The following is a 25,518-nucleotide window of genomic DNA, read 5'->3' as shown; positions in this document are numbered from 1 at the left end:
ACTAACCAAGTAAAATAGGTCTACATACAGTAAGTGAAAATGTAATAGCTCAATTAATTCAATGGCAAAGAACAAAATATTTTTATTTAATAGTGAGTTTAACTGATAATGCACATATACATATGAACACACATTCATGAATAATTGGTTTATTGTATCAAAGTAACATCCATGATGCCACAGATCTGAGTTATATTTGCAACAGTAATGTTTTGACAATGAAAATTGAACCCAGGGGCGTAGATTCCAGGGGGATGGGAGATAACCCCCCCCCCCAATAATCAAAACAAGTAAGTGCAACCCTCCCAATATTTATACCATGATTAATGGAAACAAGTAAATGCTTCACGCTGCAACCCCCTAATGTTGAAGCCAAATCTACACCCTTGATTGCACCAAAATCAGATTTTTTTCATTTCTTCTCAATCACTACAAAAACCGGTTCTGTACCTTTAAACCATCTACAGTTTCAAAAAAATAAATTACTGTAAAAAGTCCAAGACTATTTGGTTACTGATTTAAATTAAAGAACAATTCAGAGGAATTCAATAAAGTAAATAATTTAAATTAAATAAATAATTTGCTTGAATAAAAATGAAAGATATTTATATATACAAAAAAAAAAAAAAAAAAAATGCCAGATAGAAGTAAAAATAAACAGTTTTGAGAAAGACTAAGAAAAACAACGTTCAGAAATACAGAAACAGACACAGACAAGATACTGAAAATGTGAGTGGTAGGTAATATTCAATTGTAAATAAAGTTGATGAACTTCGGGTGTGGATGTGACAGCATGATTTCTAACTCAATCAACAAACACAATATTATTGGTATGGCTATGTTGTGTATTTCTGACATTTTCATTTTATAATACCTGTTACTGAAACTTTCCCTCTATGATCTAGGTCTCTTTGAGTAAAAGGACATTAATTTAGCCTAAAAAGACAGAGACTAACAGAGACTGTAAATGATGAAATATCATAAAAATACTGTTCTCTTTGAAGAGTATGTCCTTTTCAAGTGGAAAGAATAAGATCACCACAGTCATCTCATGACTATAGAAGCAGTATTGTATATAATTTATTTATGTATTCTGTATGTTAGATCCTTTGGTTTATATTGTTTTCAGTCTTGCTTTCTGTGGAATGTTCACCTCATGCTTGCGGCATGGCCATCATAATATTTTCACTTTCAACAGCTGTGAAAAAGAAGAAAACGGAAAAATTGAGCCCTCGAAAATGACATCCACTTAAAATTGTAGCAATGGCAAATGCTCAGAAACAGCAGTCTTAAAAAGTATTTAGACACAATACACTTAAAAAAGTAATGCCATTGCATGAGATAACAAAATATCACAGATAATAACAGATTGGCATTATGTTAAAGATTATGTTTTTAAAAATATATGTTTTTCACTAAAAATCAGAATGTGAAAGTGGAGATTTATAATAATAAAGAACATAAATATTGATCTGTTTCTCACCCACACCTATCATATAGTTTCTAATCATATAGATTTAAACACTGGAGTCATTTGGATTACCTTTATGCTGTCTTTATGTGATTTTTGGAGCTTCAAAGGTCTGGCCAAAATTCACTTGCATTATGTACCTACAGGGCTAAAATATTCTTCGAAAAATCTTCATTTGTGGTCTGCAGAAGAAAGAAAGTCATACACATCTGGGATGGCATGAGGGTGAGTAAATGATGAGAGAATTTTCATTTTTGAGTGAACTATTCCTTTATGCTCAATCAACAGCATTTGTGGCATAATGTTGATTAGCACAAATATTAATTTAGATTTGTCTCTCTTTTCCTTTAAAAAAAGCAGAAATCTGGGTGACAGTGAAGCACTTACAATGGAAGTGAATGAGGCCAATTGCTAAACCTTAAACAATAGGAGTGTTAACATTATTTTAGTCTGATAAAATCACTTACTAACATTTTCTGTGTAAAGTATCCAAATTTATAACTTCTTTGTCATGACGATGTAACGCTGTAAACCCTAAAACAACCATAAAAACAATAATTTAAAGGAATAGTTCACCCAAAAATGAAAATTCTCTCATCATTTACTCACCCTCATACCATCCCAGATGTGTATGACTTTCTTTCTTCTGCAGAACACAAATTAAGATTTCAGAAGAATATCTCAGCTCTGTAGATCCATAAAATGCAAGTGAATGGGTGCATATGAAATTTGGACACTCCAAAAAGCACATAAAGGCAGCATAAAAGTAATAAATTTTACTCCAGTGCTTAAATCAATATCTCCAGAAGTGATATGATAGGTTTGGGTGAGAAACAGATCAATATTTTAGTCAATTTTTGCGAGGAAATTCTTCTCCCTGCCCATTACGGGGCATATGCATTAACAATGTGAATCACCGGGGGCCTGGGTAGCTCAGCGAGTACTGACACTGACTACCACCCCTGGAGTCATGAGTTCAAATCCAGGGTGTGCTGAGTGACTCCAGCCAGGTCTCCTAAGCAACCAAATTGGCCAGGTTAATAGGGAGGGTAGAGTCACATGGGCTAACCTCCTCGTGGTTACAATTAATGGTTCTCACTCTCAATGGGGCGTATGGTAAGTTGTGCGTGGATCGTGGAGAGTAGCATGAGCCTCCATATGCAGAGTCTCCACGGTGTCATGCACAATGAGCCATGTGATAAGATGCACGGATTGACTGTCTCAGAAGCAGAGGCAACTGAGACTTGTCCTCCGCCACCTGGATTGAGGTGAGTAACCGCGCCACCACGTGGACCTATTAAGTAGTGGGAATTGGGCATTCCAAATTGGGAGAAAAGGGGATAATTAAAAAAAAAAAAAAAAGAACAGGGAGGAGAATTTAAACATTGACTAAAATATTGATTTGTTTCCCACCCACACCTATCAAATCACTTTTGAAGACACTAATTAAACCACTGGAGTCAAACTGATTACTTTCATGCTGACCTATGTGATTTTTGGAGCTTCAAAATTTTGGCACCCATTCACTAAATCTTCATTTATGTTCTGCTTAAGAAAGAAAGTCATACACATCCGGGATGGCATAAGGGTGAGTAAATGTTGAGAAATTTTTCATTTTTGGGTGATCTATCCCTTTAAACAAAGAGCTCAAATAATACACAAGTACTACCAGAAGAATTAATGTAAGTGCTTTTATAAAATTATAAGCTTCACATTTCTGCCTTTAAATCCTCAAAAAAATAATTAAAAAAAATGGCACCATTCACTTCCATTGTATGTGTCTCGCTATAACCCAGATTTTTGCTTTTTTTTTTTAAGGAAAAGGAAGGATGAGTCAGAATTATTATTACGCCACAAATGCTGTCGACTGAGCTTAACTTCTATTGAGACCGGAATATTCTTTTAAATGTACAAACACTTTTTGGGGCCACTGTGTGTGTGCATAATATGCATATGTGAGCAGATTCTACCCTTGTTTGGTTACCAATCCTGTTCAGAAAGTATAGAGCTATTAAAGGTGGGCCTTAAGAGTGCCATTAGCAGTTTTGATATCTCATTACCTTCTTCTGCAACTTCAGCTGGCTTAGCTTCCTCCACATCATCCATTGTTTGAGTAACAATTTCCTGTGATGCCTGTGTTGTGGTCTGTAGTGCTTTCTCCAGGGCCGCTGGTGGCATTGTAATGTCTACATGCTCAATTTCTGTGTCGACTGGCTCATGACACAATGTATTCTCTTCCTCCATGTCTATAACAACGAGTTCCTCAAAGGCTCCTGCTACTGAGGCAGAGACTTCAATGGAAACTTCAACTTCAACAGGGCTGTCTGCCTCAGACTCGACATTGTCCACTGCTGCTGCTTCAACTGTAACCTTTTCTACTGCAGGTGTTGAGGGCTGTTCTTCCAGTTCCCCTTCTGTTTTTGCTTCTTCAGTTACAGATGCTTCTGCTAGGACCTCTGCTTTAACATCAGCAACCTCCAACTCATTAAGGGTCTCCACAGAACTCTTCTCTTCAGTCAGCCTCACTGCTGCCACCAAATGCTCATCTCCAACTGAAGCAGCTGCAATCTCTGCTGTAGACCCAGCAATGATTTTCACAGTGCTCTGTAGGTCAGACATGTGGAAAGCTGCAATAAAATTAGTTTGTTAAACAAACATACAGTATACTGTATCTTATGCCACAAGTCTAACTTTAATGACTTGCACATGCTCATTTGTACTCGTTGATGACTGATATTGGTTTTTCAATGGCTGCTGCTGACATTGATATCTACAGAGTAGTATATATATATGGACTTTAATGGTGGAAAAATAATGTACAGCACACAAAAGTATTGTACACAATATTTACTCAAAATTCACAAAATTACTCTAAAATAGAAAAATGTGCAAAAAAGAAAAGCATTGACATAAGCGGGAACTAACATTTCTGTTAAAAATAAATAAATTGATCAGTCTTAAAAATGACCAAATATTAATCAGTCTAGCCAATGAATGAACCTGCGAATGGCTTACTTAGATGTCACTACTTATTAAGCTGGGATTGGAAAAACAACAAAAAATGTACACATTTCAACTTTAAAGGTGCACTCAGCAACTTTTTTGTTAGTGTCATCTTGGACTTACAGTGACACCTAGCAGCGTGGATACAGTATCATTCAAAATCAAACGTTTTTAGTTACTGATGCCTTTGTAGAAATTAACTATTCAAAGTTATCCATGATTAATTTAATACAAGAGTAAAAGTGTAAAATAACAGGGCGGTTACTGAGATTAGGCAAGTAACATGTTTCTAACATGGCAGCACCCATGAAGGGGACCCTTTCCATGTAGAATAAAACAACTTTTATAAGGTTACTGATATGACTGGAGTCTTCATCTCATGTGAGTGCTCATGATTTTATACATATGTTTTAAAATGACAATTAATTTCTTTTTAAAGTAAAACTTTTTAATGAAGAAAAAATTACTGAGTGCACCTTTAAGAAGCCATTTAAAATGTCCAATTTGCCAAATGAAACATAGAAATCCCACTTAGAGAGAAATTCCACTTTTTCACAACATGAAACTGATTAATGAGTGGGATATATTGTAGTGATTTTTTGTTGTTGTTTTGTTTAGATTTTTCCCCTTTTTCACCCAATTTGGAATGCCCAATTTCCAGTGCGCTCTAAGTCCTTGTGGTGGCGTAGTGATTCGCCTCAATCCGGGTGGCGGAGGATGAATCTCAGTTGCCTCCGCTTCTGAGACCATCAACCCGCGCATCTTATCACGTGGCTTGTTGAGCGCATTGCCACAGAGACAAAGCGTGTGTGGAGGCTTCACGCCATCCACCGCGGCATCCACGCTCAACTCACCACGCGCCCCACCAAGAACGAACCACATTATAGCGACCACGAGGAGGTTACCCCATGTGACTCTACGCTCCCTAGCAACCGGGCTTAGGAGACCTGGCTGGAGTCACTCAGCATGCCCTGGGATTCGAACTAGTGAACTAGTGAACTACAGGGGTGGTAGCCAGCGTATTTTACCACTGAGCTACCCAGGCCCCCATTGTAGTGATTTAACATGAAAAAAATTAGTCAAAATGTCTAGGTCTTAACCACGGTTCCCTGAAAGAGGGAACGAGATGTTCTTTGTCGAATGACAACTTGGGGACCGCTCCTGAGCCCCGATTCTCCCTGAATAGATATACAACAATGCCAATTTGATTGGCTGGCGTCTTTCAAGGTCCTGACAAGCTGGGCTTGTCAGGACCTACTTTGACTGAGAAGGCGAGAGGATTTAAAAGCACCTTTTCAGCGGCAATCAATTATTGTGGCAGGAATAGGCAACGTCTCATTCCCTCTTTCTGGGAACCGTGGTTACGACAGTAAACTAGACATTCCCTTTCAAGACGGTCACTTCAATATTCTTCGTTGAATGACGACTAGGGGTCCCTATACAACAGTGCCACAATATTGATTCGACTGCACTTGCTGCCAAATAAAAAGTTGTCGTGAGTTTGCAGCCAGCCTGCTTCCCTTGAGACAGTGAGAGACACATTAGTGACACTGCCATATTATGAGGTAGCCAATCTTCTCCATAGAACTCACATCAGGTGAGGTGATGATCTGTTTGGAGGGTCCCGCAGGCAACCATTCCCATTTGTAACTAACCGCTATGGGGAGTATAAAAATGTATTATACACAAGAGCAGTAATGCTGCTATTATACTGAATAGATAGAAGTGTTTTATACATTGAAAAACAATCTCCTATGTGGTTTCAAAAAGAGACTTATTGCATTCGATGCAATATCTTCGAAATACAGATGCTTTATTTTTGCACATGACTCTTCTCCCACAGTGGAGAGAGGAGACACGAGCTGTGCCTTCTTCTGGGCAGACTGTGGCTGGAGTTCTGGTTTCATACTCACTGTGCTGACACTGTCAGTAACGCTTCGGCTGGCCTGGTGGGTTCTTCCCTCCATGACGCTGGCATCTGGGCCATGGGCGCTGCACCTTTACTCTAGACCCGGCACTAGCTGATGGGGCTGTCAATGGAGCACTGGTCTTGCCAGAGTGCTGTCTTAACAGCACTGGGTGAGGATAACTGCTGCTGGCTTTAACACGGACTGGCATGAAATGTAACATTGCCAGCAAGTGCTTTTTTGCCATCTCGAGCTTTTCAGAGAGAACATCCATTGCGTCTCCGAACATCCATTGCATCTTGTCTGTCTCACACATTTCTGAGTTATTTAACCATAGATGTCGCTCAAGTGCAACCATACTGCCCATTAATCTTCAGATGGGCAGTAATCTTAGTGGCATGCAATGCGAGGTCAGTTGCTCTGCATAACACTTGAAATAGAACGAGATCGGGACCACGCTCATCCATGTCCTTCAGGACCTTAGCTTGAAAGGCCTGCAAGACCGCCATGATGTGCAAGGCCGATGCAGCTTGTCCTGAGGCTGCGTAAGACTTAGTCGCGAGGGTGGTGATAAGTCTGCACGGCTTTGACGGGAGAAAAGGGCGCTTATTCCAGCCAGGTGCCGAGGCAGGGCATAAATGCAATGTGATCACCTCTTCCATCTGTGGAAGTGTGGTATAGCCCTTCTGCTCTGCGTGGTTCAGTGCGGTAAAGGCGGTGACTCCAGTGATGTGAGATCCACATCTTGGAAAATTCAGCATGGACCTCTGGAAAGAATGGTATTTTATGTTGGGAAATGGCTTGATGCTGGCCTGTGTTTAAATACCATTCATCCAGCCGTGAGTGCTCGGGCTCAGATGGGGGAGTCCATTCGAGCTCGAGCTCCTCAACTGCTCTGGAGAGGATGCGAGCCAGTTCAACATCTGATATGTTAATCCTCTAGGCCGTCTGGCCCTCATCAGCGAGACAGCTGGTTAGATCATCAGCCGAACGGCACCATGCTTCGCCTTCCAGTGCCACGATGGAGACCATGTCTTCATCCGGAGATGTGGCAAAGGAAATTGAGCTGGTTAAATCAGCAGCTGGACAGAGATTTCCTGTATCGTATATGGTATTCTTTCAGTTTTTATTTACTTGCTGTGGGTAAAAAATTAACACACACAAAACAAATAAATATCTTTGTTAAACACTCAGGGAATGAAGGATCTTTCTTTGAACATCGTAGGCGAGAGTCTCGCGCTGCTGGATTGTTGGAAGATAACTCTGTCCTGAACTGTGCTTTTCTTTCAACGAAGTGTGTGTAGTACAGGGAGATCCATTCTTGACTCTGAAGGAGAAGGTTATGACGAGCCCATCTTTCTCTTGGCCTTTTATATGCTCGCTGGGCATGAAGGCGGGACTTTGAAATACGCCAGCCAATCAAATTGGTGCTGTTGTATATCTTTTCAGGGAAAATCTGGGCTCAGGAGCAACCCCCTAGTCGTCATTCAACGAAGAACGTCAAAGTGACCGACTTGAAAGAGAACTACTGTTAGGCCAACAGCTTCCTACACAAAGCTGTTTTAAATGTGCAAGCTCATCGGCTCTTCCATTACAGTTTCTCTGGAATCGCTTCACTTGAATGGATTAGATACAGGTAAGTTGGAATATAATTTTTTAATAATGACCAGCTGACAAGGAGTGATGTTCCAATTCAAAAGGAGTGGAATATTCAGATATTCAAGGATGTCTCTTTGGTTTATCATGACATCCATTGTATAAATGGTTAAGTAAATGTGCACAGTATAAAAGAGCATCAACATCATGTAAGGCCAGAAAGGTTATCTAGGTTCTTTAATTCTGTACTTTGCATATATCTTCTTTAGATTTTGCTATAAGTTTATTAGCGCATGTAGTGTGACAGAGCATCAGGGAGCAGATGAGTGCCTTGCTTAAAGGTGCACTCAGTAATTCTAATCCAATACATTTTTTGTGAAATTCTGCAAATATCTCCTCACAGTCTGTTAGCTGTCTAGACAAAAACAAAGTGGAACAGACTGAGCCACACAACACTACTCCAGCCAGTCAGCAACAAGGGGTGGTTCTTGCGTGTGCACAGGATGGGGGAAGGGGGCAGAGTGAGAAGGAAATGAATAAGAAGAGCGACGGCAAATCTGGCTGATGCGAACTTTCTAAACTCCAAGGAAGACAAATGGCTGAGAAACAGACCAAGAGACAAAAGTTAGACAAATATAAACTAAAAAGAAGGATTATGTCAAGTCGAGGGCTAGGAACCACGTCAACATCGGCGAGGCTTTTCAGCAGTGGAGAGACCTCCGAGAGGTAAAAGGCCTGAAGACGGATGCAGAAGTTGCTCTTTTTCTTCTTGATAGGTGGGTAAAATAAATTTTGCTATGTTTCACAGAACCCATATATGCTGTAGTTTAGATTTAGTAGCAGGAGAGATGTGAGTGTCTGGAGCTGGTGTGCGTAAAACCATCTCGCGCGCATGAATTTGGGGGGGGGGGCTTCCAAAGGAGCACTGAAGGGAGGGATGTGTTTGTTTTGGCAGCTGAGTCGAATATCAACAGTGTTTCTCAGGAATTGCTGAGTGCACCTTTAAGAGTTCACATGAAGTGGTGTGGAAAGTCATGATCCAAGCAGGAATTTAAGATGGTAACACTAGGAAATCTTCTTAAACTGCCGTAAGTGGCATCTAAGATTACTGATTAAATAATCAACATACTTAAGAAACACACATAAGATGACAAAATGCAAAAGTAAGTTTTAAGCCTAATATACAAAGATTTTTTTAAAGTAAGCAATCTGAGAGCTGCAATGGACTTTAAGACCAACAATTAGAATGCATTTTGTTTACTTTGAACAACACAATATATTCACTGATAAGGCAGTTGGGGTTAAGCTGTATTTAGAGGAACTTTGCAAGAGGAAGAGCTAAAACATTTAAAGCGGATGATCTTAACGAAACAAAGTGTTCTGTTTGAAAAAAATTGCGTTTTTAAGGACTTTAATAAATTCAAACATTTCACCATTTTGAAAAAATGCAATCAACAAATTTCATTAGTTGGTTAAACCTCAGTTCAGACAACAGCATGGAGATAAAAAAAACTAAAGTCCAGTATCCTAGTAATATGACATGTAACTGGCAATGACATTCTGTTCCCTTGAGACTTTATTTGAGACATAAAGATATACAAGATATTAAAACATTAACACTTCAGTACACTCCATGGCTTTGCCTCCATCCCAACAGTTTAATGGATAATTTTTCTATCTCTTTATTTGCTCACCCTCATGCTATCTGAAGTGATAGGTATGGGTGAGAAACAGATCATTATTTAATCCCTTTTTAATATATATTCTCCTCCCTGGCCAGTAGGTGGCAATATGCACAAAGAATGCAAATCACCACCAAAAGCAAAAGAATGTGAAAGTGAAATTGATAGCTAAAAAAGGACTTAAATATTGATCTGTTTCTCACACACACACTTATCATATCGCTTCTGAAGAGATGGGTATAACCACTGGAGTCATATGGATTACTTTTATTCTGCCTTTATGTCCTTTTGGAGCTGTAAAATGTTGGTACCTATTTAAATGCATTGTGAGGACCAATAGAACTGAAATATTTTTCTAAAAATCTTTGTTTGCATTCAGCAGAAGAAAAAGTCATACACATCTGGAATGGCATGAGGGTGAGTAAATGAGAGAATTTTAGGTTTGGGTGAACTATTCCTTTAAAAATGGTTTTCTTGACTTAAGTCACGTGTATAAAAGTTTAACCTGGAAGTGTTAAACATGACTTTTAGACTGACTCTCATGCTATCATTCTGCAGCAAGTGTACCTCCAAAAACAGGCAAGACAGGTTAAAAAAAAAAAAAAAAAATTTAAAAAAAAAGATTTATTGGTTGTACTTTCACAGCATGTGTTAATCTTGGTTAATATTAACTTCAACATATACAAATTTTAATTTAAAAAAAATGTATATGATAACATTAGCTAATGTATTATGAACAAAGTACAATTGTATTTTTATAAATTAACATTAAACAAGATTGATAAATGCTGTTAAAATATGCATTGTTAGTAAATGACAACTAAAGCATGTAATGAACAATAAGTGGTATCATTTTATTTTGGATGCTTGTTTGTCTTTGAGAAAAATGAATAAAATGTATTCGAGAGAAAATGTCTCTATGCACATGTATAGGTTTAACAACACAAGGCACTAGACATCTACCTCAGGTTCTTAGGCTAGAATACTGCAGGTAAAGTGCTAAAGGTATTGCAGCAGGCACATCCAGAAGGAGGAGAGATCAACAAATACTCAGGTGAGCTACATCAGACATTAAAGTGTCATAAAACAGGCTGCAGTTGGGATAATAAACAGTCCACTTGGAAGGATTTTATAACAGGAGAATTTTATATAGGAGCATATACATACGGTTTATATACGTATATAATGCTAGATTTACACTACTAAAAAAGCAACTGCATTTTCGGACTGTCCTCAAATCTCTCCTCCTCCTCAAAGTCACTGTGGGATTAGCACCCTGTGGAGTTCACAAGTGTAAAAAGGACAATTCCTCCTGCTCAGAGGACACAGATAGTCCACAACTGATTAATCAATTAAAAGATGCATGACAGTATGAGAGTCCAACTCTACAGCTTAATGGAGTGTTCTGGTGAAGGGATGGGGAAGGTTCACATAGGGTTCACACAGGGTTCACACAGGCATCTAGACTTCTAGGGATTCAGGCCGATTCCTCAGAAGATGCCTCACCAGCTGTCTCTGCAACGGGAGCCTCAGTTGCAACATCCTCAACAAGAGGTGTAGCGGGTTCCTCAATTGCAGGTGCTACCGCCTCTACAATGGATTCCTCAGCCTCTACTGCTGCAGCAACCAAGAGTTCTGCAGGAGCTTCTTCTGAAGCAACAAAAGCCTCACTAGCAGAAGCCTCTGCAGCAGCAGGGGTGAGTTCTGCAGCAACCACCTCAATGATAGGCTCTGCGACGGTGGTCTCAGCGATGGTGGAACGTTCCACTGCTTCAGTTTCCACAGCTGAGGCTGCTTCTGGGGATGCCTCGGCCACTGCGACTGCTACTCCTATACAGAAAACAGAAAAACGGAACTTTAAAGAAAAAGGAAAAAACATCAAATGCATGCATCTGTGTCAAAAACCGCTCACTATTTCAGTGATTCACCAAACAGTAAATGTCAAACTTAATATAGAATCTTATAGATCGTTATTGTAAAGAGATTAACAATGTTTTCCATGCTTGTTCAATGAACCATAAACAATTAGTGAACATGCACCTGTACATCACAGGTTAGTGTCGTTAAGACACTAACAGCTTACAGAGGGTAGGCAATTAAGGTCACAGTTATAAAAACCTAGGACACTAAAGAGACCTTTCTACTGACTCTGAAAAACACCAAATGAAAGATGCCCAGGGTCCCTGCTCATCTGCGTGAACGTGCCTTAGGCATGCTGCAGGGAGGCATGAGGACTGCAGATGTGGCCAGGGCAATACATTGCAATGTCCGTACTGTGAGACGCCCAAGACAGCACTACAGGGAGACAGGAAGGACAGCAGATCGTCCTCGCAGTGGCAGACCACGTTTAATAACACCTGCACAGGATTGGTACATCCGAATATCACACCTGCGGGACAGGTACAGAATGGCAACAACTGCCCGAGTTACACCACAATCCCTCCATCAGTGCTCAGACGGTCCACAATAGGCTGAGAGAGGCTGGACTGAGGGCTTGTAGGCCTGTTGTAAGCCAGGTCCTTACCAGACATCACCAGCAACAACGTCACCTATGGGCACAAACCCACCTTCGCAGGACCAGACAGGACTGGCAAAAAGTGCTCTTCACTAACGAGTCGTGGTTTTGTCTCACCAGGGGTGATGGTCGGACTTGTGTTTATCGTCGAAGGAATGAGCGTTACACCGAGGCTTGTACTCTGGAGCAGGATCGATTTGGAGGTGGAGGGTCCATCATGGTCTGGGGCAGTGTGTCACAGCATCAACTGAGCTTGTTGTCACTGCAGGCAATCTCAATGCTGTGTGTTACAGGGAAGACATCCTCCTCCCTCATGTGGTACCCTTCCTGCAGGCTCATCCTGACATGACCCTCCAGCATGACAATGCCACCAGCCATACTGCTTGTTCTGTGCTCGATTTCCTGCAAGACAGGAATGTCAGTGTTCTGCCATGGCCAGCGAAGAGCCCGGATCTCAATACTATTGAGCACGGCTGGGACCTGTTGGGTCAGAGGGTGAGGGCTAGGGACACTACTCCAGAAATGTCCGGGAACTTAAAAGTGCCTTGGTGGAAGAGTGGGGTAACATCTCACAGCAAGAACTGGCAAATCATGTGCATTCCATGAGGAGATGCACTGCAGTACTTAATGCAGCTGGTGGCCACACCAGATACTGACTGTTACTTTTGATTTTGACCCCCACTTTGTTCAGCGACACATTATTCCATTTCTGTTAGTCACATGTCTGTGAAACTTGTTCAGTTTATGTCTTAGTTGTTGAATCTTTTTATGTTCATACAAATATTTACACGTTAAGTTTGCCGAGTTTAGTTGTATGATGAAAGAATGAGCGAAAATTAGTGTATTCGGACACAGTTCCAAACAATATTGTGCTCTTTGTAGGACTCTACATACGTGTCACGTTCCGAATGATGAAAAAACTATGAAATTCGATGGTCAGATAAATGCGTTACAATAAAAAACTGATCTAAATAGCATGTCAATATCACATATGAATGTGGTTTGGATCAGGTTTGTAAACACTGAGTTTCATGTGTTTTTTTGTTAGTTTTTTTGCTATACAGACAGAAATTACGCCAAAAACAACAAATCGGATATTTGCACCTCATTACTTTTTTTTTTTTTTTTTTAACTTTTTTTATCCCCTTTTCTCCCAATGTTGGAATGCCCAATTCCCACTACTTTACCTGGTCCTCATGGTGGCTCGGTTACTCGCCTCAATCCGGGTGGTGGAGGACAAGTTTCAGTTGCCTCCACTTCTGAGACAGTCAATCCGCACATCTTATGTGGCTCGCTGTGCATGACACCGCGGAGACTCCCAGCATGTGGAGGCTCATGCTAAACTCTGCGATACACGCACAACTTACCACGCAGCGCATTGAGAGCAAGAACCACTTAATCACGACCACAAGGAGGTTACCCCATGTGACTCTACCCTCCCTAGCAACAGGGCCAATTTGGTTGCTTAGGAGACCTGGCTGGAGTCACTCAGCACACCCTGGATTCAAACTCACGTTTCCAGGGGTGGTAGTCAGGTCAATACTCACTGCCTGATATTATTTCTAATATTTTATTATCCAATTTTTTTTTTTTTTTGCCTGTCTGAACAAAGCCTTAATGAAGAGGATTACCATCAAAACAGTGTTGCTGATTCCATCTGTCATTAATAGAACTACATTAGTGTTACAGCTTATAAGGACTAGACGATATACAAATAGATAGTGGATTAAGAGAGGAAACCACTTTAGATTAGCAGCAGACACCATTGACTTCCAAGAGCTTCAGCAGTGCTTAAACATATTTAGCGTTCCAAACTTTACGTATCAGGATCTCCAAGTAAACCCTAATTCCCCGCCACCTCAGGCCAGAAATTTGTTTATATTGAACCTGCATGCATGTTTGATTGGCTCAAGACATTGTTGATCTAAAGGGTACAAATTGTAGTTTATAAACCACATGAAGTGGCCTATCACCAAGCAAATATCAACAAAATCCAATTAAAAAAAAAAAATAATAATAATAATAATAATAATAAATATTATTATTCAAGATTAGTTAAGAAAAAGCAGAGCCCACAAGCATTGGCTTCAATCATTAAAAGGGATAGTTCACCCAAAAATGAAAATTCTCTCATTTACTCACCCTCATGCCATCCCTGCTGTATATGCCTTCTTCTGCAGAACAAAGATTTTTAGAAGAATATCCCAGCTCTGTAGGTCCATACAATACAAGTGAATGGTGGCAAGAACTCTGAAGGTCTAAAAAGCACATTAAGGCAGCATAAAAGTAATCCATAAAATCCCAGTGGTTAAATCCATATCTTCAGAAGCGGTTTGATAGGTGTGGGTAAAAAAATAAATAAATACTTAAGTCCTTTTTCCACTATAAATGTCCTTTCACTTCCACATTCTTCTTGTTGATTGTCAGTTTGCATTTTTCATGTATATCGCCACCTACTGGTTGAGGCTGAGTGGAGATTTCTGCTAAAAATGGACTTAAATATTGATCTGTTTCTCACCCACACATATCATTTCGCTTCTGAAGATATAGCTTAAACCACTGGAGTCATATGGATTACTTTTATTCTGCCTTTGTGCTTTTTGGACCTTCAGAGTTCTGGTCACCACTCGCTTGCATTGAATGGTGCAACAGAACTGAGATATTCTTCTAAAAATCTTTGTGTTCTGCAGAAGAAACAAAGTCAAACATAGGGTGTGAAGAGTAAATGAGTATTTCTTCTTTTATTTTCTCCCCAATTTGGAATGCCCAATTCCCAATGCACTCTAGGTCCTCGTGGTGGCATAGTGACTCGCCTCAATCTGGGTGGCAGAGGACGAATCTCAGTTGCCTCCGCGTCATGAGACCATCAGTCCGTGCATCTTATTACATGGCTTGAGTGAGTTACTGCGGAGACAGTGCGTGTGGAAGCTTCACGCTATTCTCCACGTCATCCACGCACAGCTCACCACACGCCCCACTGAGAGCGAACCACATTATAGTGACCACGAGGAGGTTACCCCATGAGACTCTACCCTCCCTAGCAACTGGGCCAATTTGGTTGCTTAGGAAACCTGGCTTGAGTCACTCAGCATGCCCTGGATTCGAACTCGCAACTCCAGGGGTGATAGTCAGCGTCTTTACTTGCTGAGCTACCCAGGCCCCCAGTAAATGATTATTTTAATTTTTTGGGTGAACTATCCTTTTAAAAGATCTAATCTACACTTACTTGAACGGTCACAGCTGTCACTGTAAACAGGTTGCCAATTCAGACTACAATAACTTTATACGTTGTGTAAAACTGCTTCTATTCAGAGTTATAAATGAATAACTGCCACAGGCAAAGTAAGCAAAAAGGTAACGGACCAGAACACGCACACAAAATAATTGCATCAATTCAAAAGCAAATTATTGTAAAGTCTTGATATTGAATGTTTGAAAATGCAGACATGCTGTTATGACTGGGATTAAATCAATACTTACCCTTCTAACCTAATGGGAGAACAAAAAGTAAGATGGTTATTTGCATGTAAACAAGAAATGTAAACAAAAGAAAACTCCTCTAAATGTAGCTAGCTTAATGGCTGATAAATAATCCGCATGGATCAGGCCATGGTAAACTGCAGGAACCAGACATATCAGAACAGTGGCTGAGCCAGGCAGCCTGCCACTGCCTCACAGCACCTGTCAATTCAATTAATTCAGGAGTATAACTACTCTGAATGGGAATATAAATCACAGCTGTCTGGATACATTATTCTGCCTGATGTTAAAAGGTTAATGGTGATTTAACTTGAACAGCAAAGTTGAAAACACCAGTACCAGTCCTCATTATTGACAACAAAAAACAAACTATACCACAAGTATGTAACCCGTTTTTGCTTGCAGTTCTGAACACAGTAAAACAAGTTAACTATGTACCTAGATTGATATATAAAACAAAGAAATTTGAATAGTAGAATTTTTAAAAAACTCAAGCACTTACTCTTAGGTCTGGCATCGATTGGAGCGATTCTGTCATTATATCTTGTGCTGTCAGAGTTTATTGTCTTATAAGCCTGTAAATGGGGGGGGGGGAGAGACGAAGGAAAATGCCACAAATATTAGTATGCCATAACATAACACGCGCACACACACACACATTTTTATAAACCATACCATAACCCCCATCCCTCTTCTCACGTTTATAAGTAAAGGATCTGTAGTCCACTGTAAAATATATTTTGTTTGGTAGGCAGAATGTGCTTCATGTTGTAACACCTAAATTAGCTAAAGATACAATATAATATAGCTGAATCAACTTGATTGTTTAGGTTATAAGTCAATTGTAAGGGTCAGATCTGGTATAAACAACACAAGATCACTTCTAAAAGTGTGGAAATGTAGTAGACAGTTCAAAAATTACACCATCTCAGCTAGCTCCATTAAACAACATGGAACCAATATGGAAAGGGATTTTGCTTGTCATGGTTACTGTGACTCTTTATTACCAAAGCTGCCTAAATTAGTGGGATGAGACGAATAAAGACACTCACATAAATAAGAGCAACAGTTAGTGAGCCTCCACCAAGCATCATGTAGGCGATGTTTGTGCCTGATGCAGGTAGTCCAAAGGACATCTGACGTGTTGGTACAGCTATTGAAAGAGGAAGGGACGCACATGAGTAATTCCCAGACCTGGAACAATGTAGTTTAAGTAGTATAATTGACTTCATACAAATTCAATACTCTGTTAACTGACAAAATAAAAACCCCAGCCTGCCAATTTTTGTTGGAGGCTCAGTTTGCACATCTTTCAACAGCCACCATCTTGACCCCTGACCCCCTGCCCCACAGTGAGAAACCAATACAATCCACTCAGTGTGTAAGCTGATCTCCGTTTCACTGGATTGTGTTTGGTACATTTAGACAAACCATAAATAAGTTACAGCTAATGAAAATATGTACCTGCCCCTTACTTTCCCTAACTTTACTAATCCCTATCTTTACTAATCCCTTTTTTACAATCACTCCTGACTGCATACTCAAACACATTAAAGGGTTAGTTCACCCTTTGGTAGGGTGAGCAAGAGACAGACACAGTGGGTGTGGCGTCAAGCCTCGGAGAGGCGTTTATTAGAAAAAATAATAAATGTGAATTGTCCAAAAAGGGGAATAAAGTGTTCAAGGGGGAAAAGTGTCCAAAATAAAAGTGTAATCTGGCGTCCTCGCGATGAAAGGGGGTGTCGTGAAGGATGGGGAGTGTCCAGAGGACCTGTGGCGCGAGGGGCGGTGGCTCCGCTGGCGGCCTGTCTTTGCTGGCGCTATGGCGAGTGTGAGGGGAAGGCGGCCCGGCATCCATGCCTGTCGGCTGCTACGTGTGCTCCATCCCCCGGTGTCGCAACTAATTCGGCCAGACCCTCCCCACTCTGCTCCTGGATCTCGGAGGACGCCAGTGTGCACACAAGATAGAATCCGGCTCCTCGAAAAGAGGCGTGATCTGTGTTATGGCAGCGTTGATGAGGCTCCATTTAATTCAGGTGAGCCTCATCAAACGCCGCCCCAATGAGGCTTATTAATTATGTGCCTCTTCTCTTCTCTTCTCCTGCCCAACTCCCGTCGCGAGCCTGGCTGAAGGACTATGGAATTATATATGTGCCACTATTCTGCATGCACAAAATTATATTTTGAGTGAGCAAGAAAATTTTGAGCACACAAAAAGGTATTTTGCATGTGCGTTTTGTAAAGCAATGTATCTTCATGCAAAGATGAATTCACATTGAGCAAACAAATCAATTTTGCACTTGAATAGTTTATTTGAATGCAAATTTGCACAGAATTCTGAAATTTACTTAACTCCACTGTTTTTTGCGTGTGCAAGATCTCTCATCCTACCCACTCAGTGTGCGCTCATAGCTTTGACTGCTTGTTTGCTCAACAAGGTCACAGCATTGTGTGGCAGAATTTCAGCCAATCAGCAATGAGGTGGTTAATTTTGATTGGCTGTCTAGTCCACAGATCATACTCTGTATGAGTATTGGTACACTGCCAATAGGCTAGCTAACAATCTAGCTAGCTCTCTTAGTATGGTTCTCTTGACTAGTATTAGTTAAACTTACGTAGCTACTAGCTTGGCCATGTTGGCTACCATTTTCATCTGAAATTATATTAATTTAATCTCCCCTGTGCATAAAACTCCTTTAGACTAACGTAATAGTGTAGTTCTGGGGGAATTTAATTTGACTTCTATCTATCCCACAGGATATTCTGAGAGAATAGTTTATTACAATAAGTGACCAGATTACAGTCTACCATGGATTAGTAACCACTGAACCTTCTTTTTGTTATTATATGAAATATAATTCTTTAATAAACATGTTTAGTCCACCTTCTTTTGTGTGTCCTCTCCTATTTTTTCGACAGCCTTGTATATTGTTAATTTAGGTCATATTTATATTCTATTCTTGATAAATTAGAAAAGCGGTTTACGTTTGCATTTCAAAGCTGTGGGTTATCTTGAAATGTTCAGTGGGCCGTTTTTAGGACGTTTATGCATTCTAACACAACACTTCTGGCAAAATTGATTAATGAGAAGAAATGGAAGAAAGAGGCTAATTATGTATCCTGTATCCTGACATAGTTTGGGGTAAATTAAAGGTGGAGTAAGCGATTCCCCGAGAAAGATAGTTGATATTTGAACTCAACAGCCAAACAAACACACCACTCCCTTCAGTGCTCCTTCAGATACTCCACCCCCCCCAAATTCATGCACGCAATAGTGTTGTGTGGATCGGTCCGATTCACTTTGTTTTTTTTCTCCATTTACAGAGCAGGGCGGTGTACAAACACCAGATTTTTTTTTTTCTTATCGCACACACAGAACAGACAGCTAGCGGACCATGACGAAATATTCGTGGAATTTGACAACAACAACAGTGTATTGGATTAAAATTACTTATTCTACCTTTAAACGTACAATACTCAATTGTTTGAGACTGCAAAAAGGTTTTTATAAATAGAAAGAAATCCTTAGCTTTGCATGATCCCAGGTTACTATATTTTGAAAAATGTACATTACAGTAAGTTAAGCCTTACAGTATTCCTGGTATGTCTACAATCCATGCGGTAAATATATTTTGTAATGATAACTGCACACAGTATATAAAGTGTGTACTGAACTTGGAACATTGTGCTTGTTGGGTCTTCTACTACATTTACACTGAGATGTACATGGTTGCTGTAGCTACCTCAACTGTCCAATCGCAGTGTGCTTTTAAGCAGCTTCTAATAGCCAATCCTGATGTAGGAGGGGGGACTTGTCAGAATACGGTTGTAAAAAGCAAACGAGCAGTCTAAAGTTCCAAGCGCACGCAGAGGGCATACGTGTACAAACATTTATAACTCTGTAAAGGACAGCCCTCAGAGGCAGAGCGACGATGACGAGAGGGAGGGGCAGGTCGTTCCGCCACAACCCCGAAAATGAAAATTCTCTCAACATTTACTCACCCTCATGCCATCATAGATGAGTATGTCTTTCTTCTGCTGGACACAAAGATTTTTTTAGAAGAATATCTCAGCTCTGTAGGTCCATTAAGTGAATGGTGACCAGAACTTCAAAACGGAGATAAAGTCAGTATAAATCCACAAGACTCCAGTGGTTTAATCAATCTCTTCTGAAAAGTTCCAGTTGGTTTTGGGTGAGAACAGACCAAAATATAACTCCTATTTCACTGTACATCTTGACAGCATACTCCCTGGCGATCCTGATTTCAAGCTCGATTACACTTCCTATAGCACCATCTAGTACCATCTAGCACCCTGCGTATGCGTCAAGCACTCGCAAATTTAATCAAGCTTGAAATCATGTTCATGCCTGGCAACTGCAATAAAATGTAAAGTGAAAAAGGAGTTACATATTGATCTGTTCTTAACCAAATCTAACTGGATCGCTTCAGAAGACGAAGATAGCATTTATTAAACCACTGGAGTCATATGGATTGTTTATGCCGACTTTATCTCCTTTGGTGATCAGAGCACCAAATTCACTTGAATTTTATGGACCTACGGAGCCAAAATATTATTTTAAAAGAATGGGTTTGTGTTCAGCAAAAAAAAAAAAAAACAAAAAAAAAAAGTCATACACATCTGGGATGGCATGAGGGCGAGTAAATGATGAGAGAAATATACACTTCCAGAGTGAGGAAAAAGGCTGGAAAAAATCACTCTGGACCCCACTCACCCTGCCCACTACCTTTTTGAACTGTTGCCTTCTGGCCGACACTTCAGAGCTCTGAACACCAGAAACGTCAGGCACAGGAACAGTTTTTTCCCCTCAGGCTATCCATCTCATGAACAGTTAAATTGCCCCATTGAGCAATAACTATGTGCAATACACAGTTTAGTCTTTCTTATATTTATCCAACACATACAACCTCTTCTGCCATTTCATTCCTCTGCAAATTTTTTTTTTTTTTTTTTTTACTGTACATAACAGATTTGTATTTGCACTGTACATAACAGATTGTATTAGATTTGCACTACCCATGTGCATGTGTGCATGTATGTGGGTCTGTACGTATGTGTATAATTAGTTTTATTTTTATTTGTTTATTATTATCTATGTCTTGCTACTGTTTTTGTATTGTTGTTCACTGGAAGCTCCTGTCACCAAGACAAATTCCTTGTATGTGTAAGCATACTTGGCAATAAAGCTCATTCTGATTATAAGTAAATTAATAAAAGGACAGGAAATAAATTTTGATTTGAGTTTATTTTTTAAGTGAGACGAACGAGACCACAGTGTGATACAGGAATAATAAAACTAGCACCATGGTTGCATGGACAACTTTCAATTATACAGTTAGCGGTCATTATACAAAATATTTGACTGCTCAGTGCCATGATTAACCAATCAGAATCAAGTATTCCAGAGAGCCATGTAATAAGCTGGAGTAATATTCTGTGATGGAATGCATTTAGAAACCCTGTTGGAATGAAATACACTACCTGAGCACTTTATTAGGAAAACCTGTACACCTACTTATTCATGCGAGTATCTAGTCAGCCAATCATGTGGCAGCGGTGCATAAAATCACGCAGATACGGGTCAGGAACTTCAGTTAATGTTCACATCAACCATCAGAATGGGGAAAAAACTTTGATTTTGACCATGGCATGATGCCAGACAGGCTGGTTTGAGTATTTCTGTACCTGCTGATCTCCTGGGATTTTCACACACAACAGTCTCTAATCTAGAGTTTACTCAGAGTGGTGCCAAAAACAAAAAACATCCAGTGAGCGGCAGTTCTGCAGACGGAAATGCCTTGTTGATGAGAGAGGTCAGCGATGCCAATGGTCTCTACGATCAACTTAAGCTTGCGATGCTTTTGGGAAACGCTGCCCAGACTGGTTCAAGCTGACAGAAAGGATAATGTGCATAAATGCAGGCAAACACATATCCTCTGTATGGCTGCACTGAGGCAGCAGAAGGGAACACAATGTCCAACAGTGCAGCACCCCCACCCATTCTCTCTACCTCTCTCTGGCCTAACAATCCACCCAGAGAAACATCATCCCACAGAAGAACATTCACAGGACATGCGGCATCTAATTACTTAACATGCTAACAAAGTCCTCCGTGCGGCATACACTATAATAGTAGTGACACACCATAAAATCTGGACCTCAAATTGGTATTACTACTCAAATCAAACATAAAATGTCAAAATGTCCTGTCAAATGTTTAAAGTGGTACATTTAACTAAAAAATAAAAAAAATAAAAAAATAATGCTGCAGCTACTGAAATAATGTTCTGCAACAAGGTAGCCTTCACCTCATTTATACATTGAATCTAATTTACGACTGCGTCAACAGAACATTAAGGTTAGCTAGATGTGCAGGTTCCCAGGACAACATGTGCACAGTCATGCTACCCCTATAAGCGTACTTCTGGTGTAACAAAGACTGTTGCATTATTTAATGACTGCCCATATGCACCCACAAACACAGGTTTTATCTGATGACATTGTATAATTTCACCTCAGTGGGGTGGAGACATTTCTATGTGCAGAACCCTAGGCAAATTCATGTTGGCAGAGAGGCCTGGGGCCCTCTTCAAATATCGGGGTAATTTTAGGAAATGCCCAAGCAGATTCAATGAATGCATCAGTTCAATCACGCACAAAAAATGCTGTGTCCCCAGAAAAGCAGATTAGACCTCAAAGTGAAAGGGGCCAGGAGATTAACATCTTTATATTTTAAAGCAACATTGATACGGCAAACTGTACAATAAACATCTGCATGTGGTTCAAACCGAGTGAGTGAATCTCTAACAGGAAATTAACTTTAAACAAGATCAAACTCAGCTATATTAAATGCACTGGAACAGGGCAGGGTGCAGTGTGCTCATCCCAGCTGTCTCTTATAGAAACTTTTCTTTAAAAACCAAACTCATATCCGGTTTGCGGTTCATTAAATATTATTAAATAAAATGAAATTCAATATACATTTGTCTTGGACTCTAGGATGCTGCACACATACAAAATGTACATTATAATTTTCCTACAAATAATTATACAAATAAGTGAAATGAATAATATTTTACCATTAAAACATTGTATCACAATACAGATCATCATAAACCAACCAAAAAATAGCATGTAGCCTAAAACACAACAAAACAATGCAATCATTCATATTAATACAGTTTAAAAAAAAATAAATAAATAAATAAAAAAAGCCTAGCCCATCATACATGTAAATTAAAAAAACATACTTCAGAATGGATTTATCAGAACTCGGTGTTCTAGATTGGAGTAAAGTCGCAAACCACTGACACCCCTCCTCAAGGGGGCGGATGCTCAAACTAGAGTTTAATTCAAATCTTGCAAAACTGGTGCCAGTTTATTCATACTTCGCAGTTCATGCATGCACTTTATATTTTCAAACATAAATGTCTCATGATTTACAAAATAATAACCGAAACTGCATTAAATCTGTATTGTTATCGAGTGTAAACAAAATGTTTCTTACCATTTCTGGATAACGGAGAGAGTGTTTTGCTTGCCAGAGGCGCGAGTCTTTGCCAAGCCGTTCTACAGTACATCATTATTCCTGCAGTGGATCCAAAATCTACTAATGAATGAAGACTGAAAAGTTGAACCAACAGCCTGACCCAACATGCGCGTGTCTCTTCGGATGTCTGATCCTTTTAAACTCTTAACAATCACCTCCCTTTTTTTTGCGTCATGCGTCACGTACACGTGGTCTAGGAATAGTCTAAATATCCCATTTACAGTGGTATAAATACAGAGCACAATTTTAGACGACTAATTAGCCTGTTTATTACTTTTGGAAAGTGACAGATTTATAAGGAAAATGGCCACAGGATGAACCAAACATCCAGTAAGAACACTAAGGCGAAAAATTACACCGAGATGAAAATGAAAAAGAACAATGTATTTATAGATTATTTTGCTGCTTTTGCTAATAGATTTGTATAAACTACTTGAATTATTCACTGTGTAAAAAATACAAAATGAAATGCTAAGTTTGACCTCATTATGCATTATGTATGATGTAAATTTGTTATTCTTGAATATGTATTTTTTTTCTTTTGCAATAAAAAAAGAAAGAAACAGTTCAAATGAATAAGTAATTATTCATAAAATTCAGATAATTAAATGGAAAGATACTGGAAATTATTGGAAGTTCAAACTCTTAAGTTTAAATTGAACAGGCGTTTCTGGATCTATAAAAGTCTGCTTTTCACTTGAAAAAGGCTGATTATTGTTTTTCACTGTAATTCTTTACAAAAGTTTACCATAAAAAGTACATGTATTCTCTTTTTAAACATAAAATACATTTTTGCTGTTAATTATATGGTAAAATCATAACAACTGACATGTACTGTCTTGTTAAATATATTATTATAATTTTTTTTTATATATATATATATATATATATGTGTTTAGGTAACTACCCCTTAATGTTTTTTTCCTGTTGCATTTTTACATTCTTTTACCATTAAAATTAGGGACATTTTTTTTTACAGAGAGTCTAGAGACAAACCAGAGCTGGGCCAACCAATTCTAATAAAAAGGTTTACTCTGACTTCAAAACTATGTTAACAGAAAAAGTTTGTCCTTAGATTCTTTGCTCATATTTGCATAAAAATAAAACAAATAATTAGTTAATATTGTGTCTACGCAGTTCTGAAATTGTTCTCTTCATGATGGACAACAACATCCATTTATTAACATACATATTAAACATGATGTGTTGAGTTCAATTGCATTTGACCAAAAGCACTGCTAGGACAAAACCACATAGAGCAAGTAGAAGTGGTCAACACAGTCTTCTGAGACAGTAGAACCTTTGCTTCCACTTTGTTCATTTGCTGCTATTCAGGTGGCCTACAGTAGCCTATTTCTCTCAGGATAAGGCAAATGACAATATTGCTCCCTTATCCAGGACCAGGAGTGAATAAGATCTGGCATATTTTAGTATATTTCCCTATATACAATAATCGTGAGAGGAAGTAGCTTCTGTCCCAATTGCCATGGACATGACTGCCAAGCAGCATCAATAGATTATCTATCTCATCTGTTTATAACACACTTGATTTGGAAAGAGGCCATGTACAATTGGTGTTGAGAGTATAGGGGAAAAGTCACAGACTTATAATTATCTTCAACTCAAACAGTGAGCAAATACACATATACACATATACACATACAAAAAAATAATGGTGAGATTTTCACATTTCAATTTCATAACAAAATTCCATCACAAGTAATTGAGTAATCAATAATAAAATAAAAAAAAACATTAAAAAAAAAAAAACGAAATATTTGAAGTTTTATTAATTTCATTTTGTTAAAAATTTGATTTAATTGTGTGGTGAAATTGAAATGCGTAAATCTTAAAAATAGGCTAGAATATTTGTGCTGGCATGATAGAAGGAAGGCATTTCTGTTAAGATTCGTCTTTGTGAGGGACGTTTGAATCAAGCCACGTATAAGGTTATCCTGGAAGAAAACTTAATCCTTCTACTCTGACAATATTCCCCCAACTCTGAGGATTGTTTTTTCCAGCAGGACAATGCTCCATGCCACACAGCCAGGTCAATTAAGGTGTGGATGGAGGACCACCATATCAAGAACCCCACTGAAAACCTCTGGATTGTGATCAAGAGGAAGATGGATGGCCACAAGTCATCAAACAAAGCTGAGCTTCTTTAATTTTTGCACCAGGAGTGGCATAAAGTCACCCAACAGCAATGTGAAAGACTGGAAGAGAGCATGCCAAGAAGCATGAAAGCTGTGATTGCAAATCAGGGTTATTCCACCAAATATTGATTTCTGAAC

General features: G+C 39.3%; 1 protein-coding gene across 1 annotated transcript; it reads right to left on the bottom strand.

Moving 5' to 3' along the window:
• Positions 1-156: 156 nt before the first annotated feature.
• LOC127443399 (fibrous sheath CABYR-binding protein-like) lies at positions 157-23,338 on the bottom strand. The gene is made up of 6 exons (XM_051701977.1): positions 23,183-23,338; positions 16,707-16,807; positions 16,157-16,229; positions 11,166-11,489; positions 3,532-4,098; positions 157-1,198 (listed from the first exon to the last, which is right to left on the bottom strand). Exons 1-6 carry the CDS (start codon positions 23,256-23,258, stop codon positions 1,155-1,157), a joined length of 1,185 nt encoding a protein of 394 aa, XP_051557937.1. The 5' UTR covers positions 23,259-23,338; the 3' UTR covers positions 157-1,154.
• Between the last annotated feature and the right edge of the window lie 2,180 nt (positions 23,339-25,518).

Source organism: Myxocyprinus asiaticus, chromosome 7 (assembly GCF_019703515.2).
Source record: "Myxocyprinus asiaticus isolate MX2 ecotype Aquarium Trade chromosome 7, UBuf_Myxa_2, whole genome shotgun sequence".
Lineage (NCBI taxonomy): Eukaryota > Metazoa > Chordata > Actinopteri > Cypriniformes > Catostomidae > Myxocyprinus > Myxocyprinus asiaticus.
Note: the sequence above shows the minus strand (reverse complement) of the source record. Positions and strands in the feature narration are given on the sequence as shown.